At 36.2% G+C, this 17,982-nt stretch overlaps 1 protein-coding gene across 4 annotated transcripts in view; it reads left to right on the top strand.

The window, feature by feature from the left end:
• HDHD2 (haloacid dehalogenase like hydrolase domain containing 2) overlaps nucleotides 1-17,982 on the top strand; it is a 38,572-nt gene that overhangs the window by 4,175 nt on the left and 16,415 nt on the right. For all 4 annotated transcript variants that reach the window (XM_057698813.1, XM_057698814.1, XM_057698816.1 and 1 more), the window contains exons 2-4: nucleotides 5,354-5,464; nucleotides 8,302-8,510; nucleotides 15,176-15,260. In XM_057698813.1, coding sequence (XP_057554796.1) covers nucleotides 5,364-5,464; nucleotides 8,302-8,510; nucleotides 15,176-15,260 — 395 coding nt within the window. In that variant the 5' untranslated portion in view covers nucleotides 5,354-5,363. The remainder of the gene's footprint in view (nucleotides 1-5,353; nucleotides 5,465-8,301; nucleotides 8,511-15,175; nucleotides 15,261-17,982) is intronic.

Below are 17,982 nucleotides of genomic sequence, written 5' to 3'. Positions count from 1 at the left end.
AGTGCTGCTTTGGACATTTTCGTTTGAACCTAATGGTAGAGTATGAAAGACTCTCTGAAGGATGTAATACCTGGGAGTGGAACTGCTGGGTCATAGAGTATGGTGATTCCAGACTGGTTCCAAAATTATTGTACTGGTTTATTCTCTCACTAGCAGTATAAGGGAGTTGCTTTTAAAAACCTTTGATATTTTCTGACTTTTAAAGTTTGCCAATCTTTTGATTGTTGCAGAGATCTTATTCTGCTTTAAACTTGCATACCTTTGATTACCAGGGAATTTTGAACATCTCCATTTGTTTATGTGGTCTTTTGTAAAGGATATGTTGATGAGTATTCATTTGTTTCAGATTTGTTGTTTTGTAAAGTGTATATTGAGATCCTATGCCATTTTTCTATTGGGTTGTTTGTCTTTTTTTTTTTAAGACTTATTTATATATTTATTTTTATTTATTCTTTGGCTGTGTTGGGTCTTTGTGCTGCATGCTGCGTGCAGGCTTTTTCTAGTTGTGGAGACAGGGGCTACTCTTTGTTGCAGTGCAAGCACTTCTCATTGTGGTGGCTTCTCTTGTGGACCACAGGCTCTAGGCGTGCGGGCTTCAGTAATTGTGGCACTCAGGCTCAGTAGTAGTGGCTCACAGGCCCTAGAGTGCAGGTTCAGTAGTTGTGGTGCACGGACTTAGTTGCTCTTGAGGCATGTGGAATCTTCATGGACCAGGGATCAAACCTGTGTCCTTGCATTGGCAGGCAGATTCTTAACCACTGCACCAGCATGGAAGTCCCTGTCTTTTTCTTAATATTTATAGTTTATATTTCCTGGATTCTGATCCTGTCTCTCTTTCTGATCCTTTAAAATCCTTGGAAATATGTTTTTCACTCTGTATATTTCTACTCTTTTTCTCTCTTTACAGTACTTTTGAAATATCTATCTTTTCCTTTATTTTTTAGGCTTTTTATATCTTAAGAAAGCCATTCCTACCCTCAAATCATGAAGATACTCTCCTATCTAAAAGTTTTATGTTTTGCCTTAAACGTATGGTTGTTTACTCTTCCTGGGGAAAAAATGTGTATGTGTTACGATATGAGAGTCTAATTTCATTTTTTTCTCCTAAGGATAGTCAATTGTTCTAACAACATTTTTCTTTTTTAACTGATCTGAAACACTGTCTCTGTTGTATATCATGTTTCCACACACTGATTGCGGTGGATAGGGAGTCCTTTTTTGAGTTCTCTATTCTGTTCCATTGATCACTTTATCTCTTTATGTGCTAATACCACATCTTAATTAATTATAAGACCTGATTAATTGTCTGGATATAAGGTAAAGCAAGGCTCCCATTTTCTTTCTCTTCAGTCTCAGCTGAAGTATCGTGACTATTTGCACTGGAGTTTAAGTTTTAGAATCAGCTTATTAAGTTCCACAAAACCCTTTTTGGGATATTGATTGGAATTGCTTTGAATCTGTTGATCATTAAAAGGGAAAACTGATATCTTTGTAATATTGGGTCCTTTACCGGTCTATCTGGTATTGGATCTATCTATATGTTTGTCTTCTTTGTGTGTTTCATGAAAGTTTTATAATTTTGCCATAGAAGTGTTGACTTCTTCTGTTAGACTTTCCTGGTAACTGTATTTTATGATACTACTGTAAGTGATACCTTTTCTTAAATTAGTTTTCTAATTATTTGTTTGTGATATAGTGTTTTTTTGTATTAATTGCTATACCTTTTACTTTGTTAATCTGTTTTAGATTCTTGAATTTTTGTATATACAGTCAAATCATCTATGAATAGTGATAGTTTTGTGTCTTCTTTTCAATCCTTGTACCTTCTTTTTCTTGCCTTACTGCACTAGTTAAGCTGTCATTTGCAATGTTAAATAGAGGTGGTGAAAGTAACATCCTTGTGTTATTCCCTGAAAGCACTGGCTTTCACTATATTACTGATAAGTGATATCATAGTATAAAGTATAAGTTATATCCTGATAAATATCAGTATATTACTGATAAATCTAATGTTGGCTATATACAGGCTTTTTGTAGATATTCTTTTATCGGCTGAAAGAAGTTCTGTGGCTCAGTATAGTAATGATCTCAGATCTGCAGTATTGCTCTATAGATTGATTCAGTGCAATTCTAGTCAGAATCCCAGAAGGGGGGTTTTGGTGTTTTGTTTTGTGTTTTTTTGGTGGAAAATGACAGGCGTCAACATAGAAGAATCTCAGAAATACAATGTTGAGCAAAACATGAAAGTTGCAAAATTATGATTTCATTTTTATAATGTTAAAAGACATTAAAGCTGTGTGATAGGTAAAAATATAAAGAAAAGCAAGAAAATGATTATCACAGAGTTCATTATGTTAATTACTTCTGGGAGTTAAGAAGGGAATGTAATTGAAGGGGCTCATATAGGAGGCTCAGCAGTAGTAGCAATGTTCTCATGTTAAATTAGGGACTGGCTAAACACATAAGTTTCATTTTTTATATTACTATTATTATTAGATATGAAAACATCTTTCTTTTGCCTTCAACTCATTTTTAAAAGAGATCTTTTTAAAATTTTTCCTACAAAAGTTGAAAATCTGTAATAATAATGCAAAGAAAACCATATACCTTTCACCAGAATTCACTAAATTGTTAACATTTTGTTCTATTTGTTTTGTGTTTCTCTCATGCACTGCGCTTATGTGTCATGTCTCTTCACATTCTTTTAATTTGAAACAGTACCCCAGCCCCTTCTTTGTCTTTTAAGGCATTGATATTTTTGAAAAGTTCAAGCCAGTTATTTTACACAGTTTGAAATTTTTTGATGTTTCCCTCATGACTGACTTGTCTTAAACATTTTTGGCAGAAATTCTACAAAGGCAGGACTACTACAAACGTCTTCTCAGGAAGCATATAATGTCAGTTTCTCCCATTACTAATGGTGTTGATTTGATCATTTGGTTAAGGGGGTATCTGGCCATTTTCTCCACTGTAAAGGTATCTTTTCTCCTCTGTAGTTAATGGGCAATCTTAATTTGTGAGTGTTTTGAGCCTGAGTGATTAAACAGTTGACCCTTGAACAGTGTGGGTTTGAACTTATACTTGGATATTTTTCAGTAGTAGATACTGTTGTGTGCTACATGATTGGTGGTTGGTTGAATCCAAGGATGCAGAGGAACCCTGGATGTGGAGGGTGGACTCTAAGTTAAGCGTGAATTAACCCCTGCATAGTTCAAGGGTCAAATGCACTATTCCCCGACAGTTTTTTCACCCAATATTATTCATTTCTGTAATTTTTTTCTTTTTGGTGCTCAAATTGTCCCAGATTTGGCCAGTTGGAACCCCTAGTTCCTGTGTCCTTTTGTCCATCTGTGATCTGGTAAAACAGTATGTTCCAGGTTCACTTTGTATTTTGGCTGCCCCAACCCTGGTTTTGTTTAGTGCACTTTAGCTGTGCTCTTAGCTATTGGAGTCTTGTTGCTTCTTGTTCCTTTTAGTGGACGGTGCTGAGAAATATATATATATATATAAATTGCAAATTCATAATGACACCTCTAATTCCAAACCAACACAACAGGGTTCTTCCTGTCCTCCCATTCCATGTTTATAGCTCTTTTCTTCCATTTAAGAACCCTGATTTTTTAAAAATATCAACAGTTTATTATACTGATTTGCTCAGTCCTACAGTATACACAGAGTTATTTTGGAACTCATACCACTGCCATTACCAACAACAAACTTACTAAGTAAAGCTCAAGATGTCCTTGCAGTTCTTTTGTCCTTTGAGAATATCACACAGTGAATTTGAGGCAGAACCAGGACCTGGTGACTGCCAGTCCTGAGCTCTCACAATGGCATCTCAGAGGGAGCTAGCCAGGAGGGAGAGGTCTTCCCCCCATCCACCATGTGTCCCAGGGATGCCATAAACCACCTGAGAGCCCTTCTGGTAGAATTCTCCACAAATTCTTGTTCATTGACTACTTATATCTCCATGGGTTCTTTCCCTCTTTTCCCTCTGCTTCTACGTTAAAGCAGATGGCTTTTCCAGCTCTGCTGTCACATCAGGGCTTGATACAGTAGTTGCTCAGTACACATTTGCCTATGAAGATACAACGCATGGGGCAACTTGGCAACATCCTGTGAGGGTAAAGTGAGCACACACCCTCAGACCCAGCAAGACCCCAGAGAAGTGTTCACACAGGTGACCACCAGGAGACATGCAGAAGGATGTTCATAGAGGCGCTCTTCACTATAATAAAATGTGCAAAACTACCTTAGTCTTTGTGATCAAGAGAACAGAAAGATGAATTATGTTTTCACACAATGGAATACCATACAGCAGGGAAAATGAATGACCTATATCTACATGTGTTAACATGCCTACATCTTACAAACAGTGTGGAGTGGTAAAGCAAGTCATGAAGTGTACCTAGAAGAACAGTAGTACAAAGCTTTAAGCAAATCAAAATTAGAAAAGTAGTAACCTTGGGGAGGGGAAGAAGTGGAATCAGATCAGAGGGGGTACACAGAGGGCTCTGACTCCTTCAATGATGTTTTATTTCTGAAGCTGAATGATGGGTAAGGGGGGTTGTGTTATCCTTGATACCATTTGTATGTCTGAAATATTTTATTATAAAAACAAAAAAAAGGAAAAAAAATAAGTTTAAAAAACTAAAAATGAAGTCCCATCCTCTTTTCTTTAGCTTCCATACTATTCTTAACCCATTCCCTTATTATCTTTGAACCATACATATATCTTATACTCCACTGTGTATATGATATAGCTCATAATAAACATATTTTAAAGGGAAAACGTGCAAAAGGAAAGTTGGACATTGTAAGGTAAGGACAATATCTTCTGACTAAAATGACTGTGAAACCTTAAATTTCCTCCTCACTGACCTATAAATACTGGTAGCTCTTTGGCCATATATGCCACTTCAGGTTATAACAGTGGAGATAGGTGATTAGAACATTTTCATCATATATAACCAAAGAGGAGAAAGATTTTGCCAGTGATTTATGGCTTCATTCCATCGACTCATTCTTCAGAATACATTTTCTCATATTTAAAAATAAATGAATGAATAAATTGTTCCATGAAGAATTATTTTAAGAAGCCTGAAGTAAATAGTAACCTATCTTTTAACATTTCCCTTCCTATGATTTGAATTTAAGACTTAAAAAATTATGGAAGTTTTATGGATCAAATTTGGATTTTTGATTTTTAAAAAACATTTTTTTTCTAAAAAGAGAGGCTGCTTAACACTAACCAGTATCTTCCTAGATATGGATGATATTTTGAAGACTTACCAGTTTTTAATTGTCCATTGTTTCATAAACTGTATTTTTAATTTCATTTGCTCTCTCCTAGGGAATGAAGGATGGCAGCACGCCGTGCATTAAAAGCTGTTTTGGTAGATCTCAGTGGCACACTTCACATTGAAGATGCAGCTGTGCCAGGCGCACAGGAAGCTCTTAAAAGGCAAGCTATCCTCCATGTTTAGCTGACAGATGTGTTTGTAAGTGCCATTTTACCAAGGCAGATCATTAGCTGAATGGATAGCCTTAAAATGGCATTTCACCGGTTTACCATGTAAGCCTTGGGCTTAGCTAGAAGATGTATGCCTTGTAATATCTTCCAAACATTGTTCTGTAAGCCTTTTGTTAGGTTTGGCCTTTTGATCTAGTCTTTTTGTTCATTATGTGTGTCTTTTTCCAAGTCAGTAATGTAAATTTGGGAATGAAGACTGAGACTCTAAAATGTGGAATAAGTAACATTGGAAAAAAATCACAGATGAATCCTGGAATCACAAAATGAAACACACACATACACAGAGGCATAGTTCCACCCATTCCTCCTTCACCTAAGATCTCGCATTGAGTGTGCAGCTGCTCAAATAAAATTTAATTAAGGGACTTGAAATTTTGGAATTCTTTGCATTAAATTTAATGCTTTTGAAGGTTAGAGATTGTCTCATATTTCTGATGCATCGCTTATCACAACTCTAGAAACAAACCAAGGATAATAGTAAAAGCCTGTTAAAGTGAACTGAGTGTGAATGTTTGTTTCTTGGGTGTCCTGAAAAAAATACTCCTCAGTACAACAGAGCTATTAATGTTATTAAGAACCTCATCTTAGGGACTTCCTTGGTGGCACACAGTGGTTAAAAATCCACCTGCCAATGCAGGGGACACGGGTTCTATCCCTGGTCCGGGAAGATCCCACATGCCTCAGAGCAACTAAGCCCATGCGCCACAACTACTGAGTCTGTACTCTAGTGCCTGTGAGCCACAACTGCTGAGCCCGAGTGCCACAGCTACTGAAGTCTGCACACCTAGAGTCCATGCCCCGCAACAAGAGAAGCCACCGCACTGAGAGGCCCTCACACAACAAGGAAGAGAAGCCCCTACTTGCTGCAACTAGAGAAAGACCACGTGCAGCAGTGAAGACCCAATGCAGCCAATAAATAAAAGTAAATTTATTAAAAAACCTCATCTTAAAATAATTTAGAGTTTTCAAAATGAATAATACTTAGCATGTGGTGCTCTATCATTTTCAAACCTTACAATATTCATAGTATGCTGTTATTCAGGAAATCTAGTGACTAGTATCACAGTGCCAGGTATTAGGGCAAGAGATCAGCACCAGCTTGGCACTTTCTCAGGGAGTTTATTCTCCATTTGGGGCTTCAGTAAGTATGAAGAGATTTTAGATCTTGTAGGCATCAGTTGGAAGCTATTGACTTAGCCAGGTGTCATGATGTTTGTTTTATGGGTGGACAACAACATGTTGTTTAAAGCCTGGAGTAAATCAGTCGGAAAGTGGGACTTTCTCTTGACTCCTTGACATGGTCTTTCTCGGGCTTTCTAGGAAAAAGGATGTCTGTTAGTCTGTTCTCCTGTTGGACAAGAGCTTTTACTGCTTCAAAGATGAGCTTTCTGCTCTGGATGAAAAGAAAAATCTTATTTCTGGTGAACAATGAATGACATCTCTAAGTACCTCTGTAAACTATAAGCCTGCATCATGGAGGGGCAGAAGCCTACAAATTGTTCTCTCACAGAAACTCGTGGGTTTCCATCCCAGAGAGATCACTATATTGTCACTGCCAGTTTTGGTTTCTATAGAAACAAACAGACTCAGAGAAGTTGAGGGACTAGTAAAAAGAAAGTTTTAAAATCCTCGTTAAAAATGATATGATCATTTCAGTACTTAGACTTGTTCATTTTTAAGTTAATAGTTATGTTCAAGTATTCAATTTCTTTTGAGAGCTAAACTACCAAATTTACTATGTTTTTCAGAAAAGCTACCATACATATTGTAGAGATAGTCATGACTATAGTGAACTATTTAATCATATAAATTTATTGAATCCTTTTTGAGTAAATACTTAAAAATCTCTTTTCTGTTTTATTTGCTTGCTTATTTTAAACTGTGGATAGTGCTTTTATGGCTTGTGTCTATTTGGGGCAGGCATAACATACAAAGCAACGGGGTATTAATATAAAAATTTTAGTTATAGCTAAATCAAAATTATTTCTAGATTTAAACACTGTAGGACCAAGAAAATAATTTTTGTTTTGAAAGAAAGCTGGACCATCATGAATTATTTCTTTGATACCTGATAGCCAGTTTAGTTCCAAAAGCAGATTATAGAATCAAAATAATCCTTTATATAAGTAGTTCAAGGGGAAAACACATTCTAGTCTGTAAAAATGGAATGTTTCTTTCTCCAAGTAGTTTCTGCTTGTAAACTTAGCACGTTAGAGCTTAGCTGGTGTCTAATTGGCTAAAAAGAAGGAAGAACTCTTAAGGTGTTGTGTGTTCTCTCAATATAGGGGGTCAGACCCTGTTCAGGACGTAGGCATGAGTTCTTGTCTCAGCCCTATTGCTGCCCAGCTTTGTACAGCTGAGCCCAGTCATCAATCCTCTAAGCCTGAGTTTTCTCATCTTCAGAAGGTTACACCAGTAGATAATCTCTAAGATAACTTTCACCTCTCATATTCCATGAGTACAGTGGTTACTAAGCTTTAGGTTTTTTTTTTAACTTCTTTACTAAAATCCTGTAGTAAAATTCAGTTAAAGTAGAGAAGGCCCTTGAAAAGGTAGACTTCACAGCCTTTGGAGATGAAGCAGTCCACAGGTTGTGGATAATCTGTAAGCAATTTTTGGATAGGTTATAAAACCTATTGGCCATAAAATGACTTATGCAGTGACTTACCCTTCATTTTCTGAGTTTTGGCAAGTGCTACCAAATTAGGAGGTTTTACATGGCTAGAAAGTAAAAGCTGCCTATTGACACCTGAATTTTACTTTTTCAGGTTACGTGCTACTTCTGTAATGGTTAGGTTTGTGACCAATACAACCAAAGAGAGCAAGCAAGACCTCTTGGAAAGATTGAAAAAATTGGAGTTTGATATCTCTGAAGATGAAATATTCACTTCTCTGACTGCAGCCAGAAACTTGGTAGAGCAGAAACAAGTCCGACCCATGCTGCTGGTTGATGATCGTGCCCTGCCTGATTTTAAAGGTAGGAGAAATTTAGAAAGATTTAAAAATTGGTTCTTCATATCTGCTTATAAATTATTCTTAAAACAGGATGTTTAGAAGTATTTATTCAGATCTCCTCTTATTATCATTGAAATGGTCAACAGAGAGTTTGAATCTAAATTGGTGTTTCTCAGACTTGTTTTGACTGCATTCCACAGTAAGTGACACATTACATAGAAATGCAGGACATGTGTGTGTGTGTTTGTATATGTTAAACAATACCTATTCTTACTGTATCAGATGTACTCTGTTTTCTATTTGGTTTACTTAATTGTGTGATTTTGATGCTGCTTGGAGTCCTCCAGATTAGTTTCACAATCTACTAATGGATCATGGCCCACAGTTTGGAAAAACACGGGTCAAGATTTCTTTCAGTATTATAATCCTCATTCCTGGAACCCCTGTATTAACTTGATCAGATGAGATAAACCAGGATCAACTTGTTTAAAAATAGATGTCATTCTGTATAGTGTGAAGTTTTTGCAATGACCATGAAATAATTTCAATCAAGAGAAAATAAAGCTTTTCTCTGGGGAAAAATTAACAAACCTTGGAAAAATATCCTAGTTTTATGAAGCTTTACCACATTGCTTCTTTTTGTAGATGATACTCAGAGAGAGAAATACACAATATTAGAAAAAATGGATATAAATACATCATTATAAAACCATGTGCTAACTTTATAAATAATAATTAGGGAACTTCAGCATGGATATATAGTTAGGCAGAACCTCAAAACTTATACTATCAGGAAATATAACTGTATTATCAATCAGAATTGTTATTTGCGAGAAACAGAAACTAACTTTGGCTGAATTAAAATAAATGTATTGAAAGATCAGACTGCTGACAGGATATAAAATGACACAACTCCTGTGGAGAGGAATTTGGCAATAGCTCTCAAAATTGCATGTGAAGCAGTACTGCCTCTTGTAGGAACTTATCTTCAAGATGTAGTGACAAAAATGTACAAGGACATATGAATAAGGTTGTTCATTATGACCTTATTTGTAATAACAAAAGATTGGAAACAACCCAAATGTTCATTGGAAGAAACTGATTAAAACTATGATATGTTCACAAAATGGAATTTCAGCTGTGTAGCTGAAAGATACAGTAATGGCAAATCCTATCTCCTAATAGAAGTGATCTTCATATGATATATTAAGTGAAAAAAGTAAGGTATAGAAGAAAACCTTACACATTTTCTGTGTAAGAAAATGAGAGGGAAATGGATATCAATGTATTTGTCTTATATTCGTGAAAGAAAGCTGAAGGAAGATAAATGAAAAACTAGTAAAAATGGTTATGTAAAGGGGGAGGTTGAGAAGAGGAGAGGTGATTTCCTTAAAAGTACATTGTTATCTAGTTTTGACTTTGGAACCATGTAAATATTTTACATATTTAAAAGACAGTTAAAAAGTTAAAACAAACCAATCCCTGAAAACCAAAAACAGATTGAAATAAATGAACTCTATATAAAGTTGGTGACATAACCACTCAGAGAAAAGAATGACTTCAAATGACTTTAAAATGTAGTGTTTTTCTTAGAGGAAAACACAGGTAGAACACTCTATGACATAAATCAAAGCAAGATCCTTTTTGACCCACCTCCTAGAATAATTGAAATAAAATAAAAAATAAACAAATGGGACCTAATGAAACTTAAAAGCTTTTGCACAGCAAAAGAAACCATAAACAAGACAAGAAGACAGTGCTCAGAATGGGAGAAAATATTTACCAATGAAGCAACTGACAAAGAATTAATCTCCAAAATATTCAGGCAGCTCATACAGCTTAATACCAGAAAAGCAAATAACTCAATCCAAAAATGGGCAGAAGACCTAAACAGACATTTCTCCAAGGAAGACATGCAGATGGCTAACAAACACATGAAAAGATGCTCAACATCACTAATCATTAGAGAAATACAAGTCAAAGCCACAATGAGGTATCACCTCACACTGGTCAGAATGACCATCATCAAAAAATCTAGAAACAATAAATGCTGGAGAGGGTGCAGAGAAAAGGGAACCCTCCTGCACTGTTGGTGGGGATGTAAATTGGTACAGCAACTGTGGAAAAGAGTATGGAGGTTCCTTAAAAAACTGAAAATAGAACTACCATATGATGCAGCAATCCCACTACTGGGCATATACCCTGAGAAAACCATAATCCAAAAAGAAACATGTACCATAATGTTCATTGCAGCACCATTTACAATAGCCAGGACATGTATGCAACCTAAATGTCCATCAACAGATGAATGGATAAAGAAGATGTGGTACATATATACGATGGAATATTATTGAGCCATAAAAAGGAATGAAATTGAGTTATTTGTAGTGAGGTGGATGGACCTAGAGTCTGTCATACAGAGTGAAGTAAGCCAGAAAGAGAAAAACAGATACTGTATACTAATTCATATATATGGAATCTAAAAAAAATGGTACTGATGAACCCAGTGGCAGGGCAAGAATTAAGATGCAGATGTAGAGAACGGACTTGAGGATACGGGGTTGGGAGGGGGCAAAGGGGAAGCTGGGACGAAGTGAGAGAGTAGCATTGACATATATACACTACCAACTGTAAAATAGATAGCTAGCGGGAAGCTGCTGCATAGCACAGGGAGATCAGCTTGGTGCTTTGTGACGACCAAGAGGGGTGGGATGGGGAGGGTGGGAGGGAGGCTCAAGAGGGAGGGGATATGGGGATATATGTATAAATACAGCTGATTCACTTTGTTATACAGCAAAAACTGACACAACAGTATAAAGCAATTATATTCCAATAAAGAGCTTAAAAAGAAAAAAAAAAAAGAAATGTAGTGTTTTGACAGTTCATTCATGGAGGGATAAATTCTAAGGATAAAAGAACTACAAAGAAATCTGAAACTGCATTCAGTAGTCTTAGTGTTATTAGTAGTGTTGATATTATTTTATAGTTATAGATATTTATAGGATAAAGTAGTAGTTACGCTAGTATTGTTAGTACTCCAAATTTTAAGTGTAAGTAAAAAGAGATACAAATATAAAAAGCAAATAAGATGTGTATTAATTTTGAATTATTATCAACTACCTTGTTCACTTAAAAAAACATATCTAGATCTTTTTTTTTAATGATATAGAGACGTTTATTCAATTCATACAGGTAATTTCTCAGATCTATACAGTGAAAAGCTAAACTGATCTAGGGAGAAAATCTTACATTGATAGCAAAATATCTTCTAGCCCATATAAATCATCTGCAAATACTTGCTAGGAAAAAATTCTATAACCACACAGGTCATGCAGACTTTTTTTTATGCCATTTGTATTCATTTTCTATCAAACTGAAAAAAAAACAGTGCAACCCTTTACATTTTTATACATTTCAAAATTTTACTGACATTAATGCTCCTCCCCACCCCAATCCATCCTATTACCAAATAAGAATGAGACAGGAGTGTGGAAAAGATCCTTGAGTGTTTCTCGTTTTCCTCCTTTTCCCTTGGAGTAAATCAAGTATTCATTAAATATTTTTTAAAGTCAGAAAGATAACGACTCAAAATTTTTTCGTCAAAGAAAAAAATAGAGTCAATAAGTAAATAGCATTCAGATGTCCCAAACAGGCCCCCAATACAGCTTTAAGAATTTCACTTAACAGGGAAGTTTTACAACAGAAAAGCAGCTTCCTGAGGGGCACCCATTTTAGAAATAAATTGTAGCTTAAATTATTACTGTATAGAGTATACCAGGCAAAGGCAGAAAGAATTAAATTTTTTCCTCCTTTCATGAACTGTGTAAGGCTTACAGATTTCATATAAAGGCATAGAAGCAGTGAAACCCAATGATCAGACTGTGGTGTCTACTATCGTTTCCCACTTTAGTTCCTTGGAGAAATGGGTGATTCCAGATCTGGGCAGGCATTATATAAGATGAGTCTGGGATAACTAATTGTTAGCAAGGAAACTATTGAAAAATGGTAAGGCCATGCCTAAAGGACACTGAAACCAATTTGAAGGGATAATTTGAACATTAAAAAGAATACTGATTGCAATAGATTGCAACAAATCATATATATAAAAAGTTCCCCACAAAACTCTTTGGTCACTGTTGGAAGTTATTAGGGCAGTAACTCATTCTGAAAATGGATAAATGAAACAAGTGTTTATCCTGCCTTTCCTATGTTAACTGTATTTTAGAGTAATTAAACATTTGATGAGGGTAAGTTCTTCATAGAAGAATTCTAGCTAGTAAATGCAAAAGGAATGGCAGAATTAGAAAATCACCATTTGGCAAACCCTAGTGAAATAGGCAACAGTATCAATAGCCTTTAAACATATTAGATGGGGAGTTCATGGGGAACTTCAAAATGAAAGGATCAGGCTGACATCACTTGAACCTATTGATCAATCTTAACATCACTAGAAGTAGAACAAGTAGAACTCTTGTGCTTCGTGATGTGATATAATAGGAAATTCACAGCAATGCCTATGAAATAATCTTGCCTAGTAGTTGAATGTGAACTTATGAAGCCTCTAGATCCAATTACTGGTTTATAGGAAATACTAAGAGTAAAGGAACAGATTAAATAATATCACAAGCAATCAGCCAATCCAGAATGTGGGACCTTCTCCAAGATTAATGATCTGGTTGCTCCAGTAAGTGGAGAGGAATGCTGCTGTAGAATGAGGTGTAAAGGATAACAGTCAAATACAATATACGGACATCATTGGGTGCCAGTTACATATCAGATGTAAAAACACATTTTGAGATATTTGGGGAGATTCAAATGTGGATTAGGTATTGAGTGATACTAAAGAATTACTATTAACTTTGTTGATATAATAATGTTAAGATGGGGGTTTTGTTTAGGTCTTTATCAGTTAAAGATACATATTGAAATATGAAGGGATGAGATGATATGATATCTGGGATTTACTTTTTAAAGACTTTAAAAAATGTGGAGAATGGTGGATAAGATTGGCAAATGGTGATGACTGCTAAAGCTGGGTGATGGGTACATCAGGGCTCAGTATGAGCTAGTCTTTCTATTTTTGAATATTTTTTAAATGTCCATGACAAAAAGACTGTTTGGGTAGCCCACAGAACTAACTGCCTAGGGGAGCTGGAGATCGGTCTCAGGGGTGGTGCGCCGAGGAGCAGCGAGTGACATCTCGTGTGCAGAGCTGACTGGGCGCCCTCAGTGTCCCTACTGAACACTGACCTCTGCAGCTTGCCTGCTGACCCCAGTGGCACTGGAGATTGGAAGTTCCAGCTAGCACTGCTGCCTCAGAATTTCCAGTAGGATTCTCCCTGCTGCTTTATGTTGCTAGCTCCCAGTTTAAAGCCCTGGGTGGGTGCTTTTGATTGGCAGAATCTCCATCTCAGGCCAGTGCTGTAGCTGCAGAGAGGCTGGAGAAATAAGTATTGATATCTGGTGTTTTGAGCTCTGTTCCTCACCAATCCTTACGAGCTAGTGGATTCTCTAAATATGAAAATGGTGTTCAGAAACAGGGTTACCAAAAATAATGACAATTACATTCTATGATCAGTGTATTTATATTTCTGGGTTAGCTGAAGTACTGCAAAACAATTTTTTATTCAGATTTTTTACTTTATTTGAAGAAAAATTCTAGTTGTGCAACAGTGAGCTGGAGTTGGCATATATAAGCAGAATCTCTGGTCTGGAAGAAATCTTTGTTATTTGATGTAAGACTAAACTTGCAACATCTTTATATACATGAAAATACCCAAAGTAGATGGAATTTTGAAGGGAATGGAAATATCTTGGCCGATAATGAATGTCTTAGCTAGTGGTAGATGGAGATAATAAAAGAGCACAAAAAACTCCAATTGTTAACTGTAGCCATTGATTATATTTTCTTCCTTCAACAAAGTTTAACCAGTTTCTCAATATTCATGGCTGCTGGTAAGGAGGAAATTGGAAGTCAGGGTATCTGCTCTATTTCTTCCCCTCACATTTGGGTAGAACGGATAATGAGAATGCTCAAAGGCAGGCAACAAGAGAGGCAATGTGGATGATGCACAGACCATTCAAGTCAGAGCTGTAAGAACTGCGATAGTGAATGTGCTTGTATCTAAAGTCTTGTGGTCAGGTACCAAGACCTTAAAACATGCTTTAATTACAGAATAATATTTGTGAAACTAAAAGTGGATTAGGTATTATGTAGAAAACTTTAGACCCCACGGTGCAGTCCATATTTATCATGACGGTGTTAGCTTCAGCTGTGTCGCTTAGAGTCTAATTTCCCATACCTCTTAGCTTTTGAGTCCCTCCTCAGTTGCTATTGATCTGATAGCTCATAGAGAACCAGTGGCTGTTCTTGTTGATTTTAATCAGTAAAGCTTTTTGAAGTTAGAAATTGTTACTTGTTTGAGATCAGGTTACAAGTTTCAGTTCAGATCTTCTAGTTACTCCCTAGCTGTAAGAGGATGCAAAAGGAATATACAAAAATACTAGACTTTTTTTTTCTTTTAAGTATTGCTTGTACTTCCAAAGTACACTGGGCACGATAATCTCTTAAATTTCAGGTTATTGCTAAAGCAAAAATTTGTACTTGATTGACTACAACTACTTTATCATAAAATATGACAGTACTGTTAATTGCATTTTTCAATATATTTTTCTTTCCGTTCCCAGGAATACAAACAAGCGATCCTAACGCCGTGGTCATAGGATTGGCACCAGAGCACTTTCATTATCAAATTCTGAATCAAGCATTCCGGTAAGTCTTTAGCTATTTATTTTTCATGTGATCATATACTCCCTTCTTCTCTTCTTAAATCTTAGTCATGTCAGGTGATACATAGTTTACTTTCTGGCCACCTAGATTGTGCATGAGGATAGATACCTTAAAGATCACTTCAAGATCAACATTAAATAATGTTTATTCCTGTCTTCCTTAGTTTTTTAAAAATAATCAGTATGTTAAAACCTGATGATTACTGGGGTTTTTCTGGTTTGTAGGATCAATATTCTGGGGCAGAAATTCATAATCAAATCGAAACTCTAAAGCCAGGAGTTTTATCTTCTATTATCACTCCTGTGATTCTTCACTGACTGTGATCTCTGAAGGAAAATAAGATCCAGACTAATTCACCCGAAACAGTAAATGTGTGATTCTTCCTCCAGCGAGAATCCAGGCTAACGAACAAAGTTGGCATGTTTGACCACACTTTCAAAGAAATTATTCGACGAGTGATGATGGTAGTCTGATCTGAGAGTGTGGCAGTAGGGATGAAAAAAACCAGGTTATGATAGTGTCAGCATGACCTGATGACAGTTGGGTTGAGGGGGTAAAGAAGAACAGTGAGTCAAGGAGGGCATCTGGATGTCTAACCTGAGAGCCTGTGGTAGAAGATCCTCGCTGTGTGCGTTCAGGAGGTGGTAAGTTAGCGTGGGGCTCTTCCAGCTGTGGGCTGTGTAAGTAGAGGTGTTCCAGTGGCTGCTGGTAGAAATTGGGGAACCATAGCTAACATGTAAAATGTTACACATCTTCACTTGTTTGTGCATTTTACCTGTGTGAACTTTTTACTGCTGCTTCCAAAAGGCAGGCTGCATACTGCTTCTCTTACTTCCTAAAATAAATTGGATCAGAATTTATTTGCAAATCTGCTATAGAGTGAGATTGTGATTTTTATTCCCTTGGAATTTTCATTTTTTATACATTTTTCATTTTTCGTCTTGCCTTTTACTTCTTGTTGAACACTATAAACAGTGTAATTTGCCTTTAAATTTATGACAAGTTAAGTAGTCCTATGTATCTCGTAGATGTACATTGAACTAACTTAAAAAAATTTTCTTTAACAGCTCAGTAAATTTTGGGGATTTCATCATTGTCTTACCAGTACGAGGATCTTCAAGATTCATTCTAACTTACACTTGATGTAGAGTTCACTTCGGGATGTATATGTTCTAGAATCAGAAGGTTAAAACTCACTGCAAGGTTCACACGTCTGGGCACATTATTTGATCTTGATGTTGGCTGTCCTCGTGTACAATCTATGTGGCCAGAAATAGCTCTTTGGGAACAGTCACCTTTTTTCCATTTGCACATTAGTTTTAGATCCTCAGTTAATGAAAACTATGGCTACTGAATGCACTTTTATTTGTGACTCTCTTAGTTACTAAGATAGTCAAGTTTTTGTTTAAATAAAAACAAAATCACTTTTTATAATTGCTCAGTAGACATTATTTCCCAAAGATCCACTACTATGCCAGATTGTTTGAGTATTAAAATTTTTTTGCTTCAGCTACTTCAGTTTTGTACTCTAGCTTCTTGGGGGACAGGGGGGACAGGGGGATTATCTCACCTGCTCCTTAAGTAAGGTTTGTAACTATACCAAAACCAGTTTTCATTTGAAATACAGAACCTGCTATTATTTCTTACTTCCGAATTTACCCTCTCCTACATTTTATTCATTTTTTTGAGCCACAGAATTCAAGGAGAAGGTATTGATTGATTTTAGCTGGTAATTTGGAAAGGACATATTTAATAGGAAGTTGGGAGGTCTCTGTCTTAGATAAATACTAGACTCGGTAATAAAAATGTATGTTGACATAATACTGACTTTGTAATTGCTCGGATGCTGTCTAATTAGTACACTTCCCTAACCATATTGATTTTTTTAAACACTACATTTTAAAGCATTGCAGTGCACTTATAAGTCAACTCTAATTTCACAAATGCACTTAACAGCTGGGTGGAAAGTTAACAGAAGGATTTTAGGTCTTGCCCTTCTTTGCATATTGATGTCTCCACAGAGACTATGCCTTCCAACCAATGACTACAGCTGTTTGGATTGTGAGTGGCAAATACAGACATCTCAAATGAACTACCAATTAGTTAAATTACTATTCAGGTTCATAATGAGAATAAACATTGTATTTTAAACCCTGTTGCATAGCTGCCTTGAATACCAGCTTTAGGGGCATATTGCCCTCAGGCAGATACATCAACCTTCCATCTTACACTCCTTTTGTTTACTGTATTTTGAGTGTGTAGGACCCCTGAAATGCATAGCACACTCTCTACAAATATGTCTTAAATGTCTGGATAAAATTGAGAACACTGAATTTTAAAGAGTTGATTTTGGGGAAGGATATGAACCACTTATAGGGAATAGACGTGATTTGGGTTTGGATTCTGTGAAATGTTCAAATCCTGAGAGCCACTGATGGCTTTTTCCCTTTTACCTCAGACTAAAAGTTACAAAGTATAATGTAATGAATACCCATGTGCCTATCAACCAGTTTAAGAAGTACAGGTTATCAACCTGTTTGACATCCCCTGCGTATCCCTCCTCAGTTTTGTCAGCCAAGACCCGAAAGTAATCAGGACTGTGAATTTTGTGTTTATCGTTGTCTTGCATTTCTTTATACACATAATACATACGTAGGTATTTCTAGACAATATATAGTATTATCTTGCATGTTTTATACTTTAT

The sequence above is a fragment of the Hippopotamus amphibius genome, chromosome 11 (assembly GCF_030028045.1).
Source record: "Hippopotamus amphibius kiboko isolate mHipAmp2 chromosome 11, mHipAmp2.hap2, whole genome shotgun sequence".
Lineage (NCBI taxonomy): Eukaryota > Metazoa > Chordata > Mammalia > Artiodactyla > Hippopotamidae > Hippopotamus > Hippopotamus amphibius.
This window is presented reverse-complemented; position numbering and strand designations above follow the sequence as displayed.